We start from the raw sequence: 1,416 nt of genomic DNA, 5'->3' as shown, positions 1-1,416 counted from the left end.
GGTTGGCCGCGCGTCTCGGAGTCCCGGGTGCGCGGCGCAGAGCCGGGCGTGCGGTACACGCGCAGCCGGGATCCCAGGCCGAGGGGCGAGCGAGGCCAACGAGTTTCCAGCGGCGGGGGCTGGGACGGCGCCAGCGGGTGGTGGAGAGCACAGCCCTGGGACCCTGGAGCCCCTTTACCCAGCGAACCAGGGCAAGAGGGGGGTGGACCCCCAGTAATGCCGGAGTCTCCCCGAACTGGGCGGAAGCTGGGGGTTTGCTCCTGGTTCTGCGAGAGGGAGAAATAATTTTGTCGGGGGCACGCATGCTGCGAGGGCAGGTGAGGAAGGGGGTCACTCTCCCTTTCCCGGTCCCCGACCCCATTGTCTCAGTCGCCGGCGGCCCGGGCCGACTCCGCAACACGTGTTAGCTGCACCGATATGAATGCCTTGGATTTTTTTTTTTTTCCTTGTTATTATTTGGTGTTTGCAGAGTCAGTGAGCCGGCTGCGACTTCGGCGCACCGCCCTTCTGGCAGACGATTTTCCACCGTTCAAAAGTCGGGAGTTAAAGGACCGCACGCTGCACCTTTGTCCCCCACCCCGTTTTCCCCGCGCACTGAAAAGAAATGGGGTGGGGGAGGGCTTCCAACTCGGTTTCTCCATCTCCACTACCTTCCAAACCCACCCTCCAAATCCGCGTTTTGTTCTTGCCAGCCACGTGTTTCTCGAATTTTTACTTATGTGATTTTTTTTTTCCCATGGATCTACAGAAATCTGAATACTATAAGCCATCAGTTGCTGAGTAGACAAAAAATGTTTTCTATCCAAGAAGGTGGGCGATATCTGTATTCCACCCCCCAATTCCTCCGACCCTGTCTCTTTCAGACTCTTTAATACTTGGCTCTTGACATAAACAATTTTAAACAAACCAACGAGTTTCCACTGCCTGCCACATAGTAGGCATTCAATAAATAATCTCTCTTAAGTGAAAAGCAAGCTAATACAAGCTGTAGAGCGAAGAAAATTAAGAGGAAAATTAGGAGGCTAGGGGGAAAAAATTATCTTGTGGGTCTGTTGCCCGGGGACTCTTCTTGGTGCTGTGTGCTTACTTTTGAAAGGGCTAAAAGATGGTCTCAGAAAGGCTGTTGTGTTCCTTGGCCTTTCCCTAAATAGGAACCCAGCTTCCTGAAACCTTTTCTGTTACATTGGGGAACAAGGAAGAGGGTACTCGGCGGGGCATTCCAGGTCCCAGAAACCTTAAGTGCTGTTTCCCTCATTTAATTTAAATCTTCAGGAATTAATAGAAGCACCTCTCAGGTTTTCTCCCTGGGGAACATATCCACTACTCTATCTCTTTATTCCTAAAACAAAGGCCAGTTACACCCCACAAAAATCTCCATTCAACTCTCTAAACGCCTGTAAAATGCAGCCCACATTT

General features: G+C 51.7%; 1 protein-coding gene across 1 annotated transcript in view; it reads right to left on the bottom strand.

Annotated features, from left to right (window-relative positions):
• Positions 1-304, bottom strand: part of IGF2BP1 (insulin-like growth factor 2 mRNA binding protein 1) — a 42,886-nt gene extending 42,582 nt beyond the window's left edge. Inside the window, exon 1 of the mRNA XM_010843151.1 lies at positions 179-304. Within this exon, the coding sequence (XP_010841453.1) occupies positions 179-304 (126 nt within the window). The remainder of the gene's footprint in view (positions 1-178) is intronic.
• Between the last annotated feature and the right edge of the window lie 1,112 nt (positions 305-1,416).

This window comes from Bison bison, unplaced genomic scaffold (genome assembly GCF_000754665.1).
Source record: "Bison bison bison isolate TAMUID 2011002044 unplaced genomic scaffold, Bison_UMD1.0 scf7180017864180, whole genome shotgun sequence".
NCBI lineage: Eukaryota > Metazoa > Chordata > Mammalia > Artiodactyla > Bovidae > Bison > Bison bison.
The sequence above is the reverse complement of the archived record's forward strand: the minus strand, read 5'-3'. Positions and strand labels throughout refer to the sequence as shown.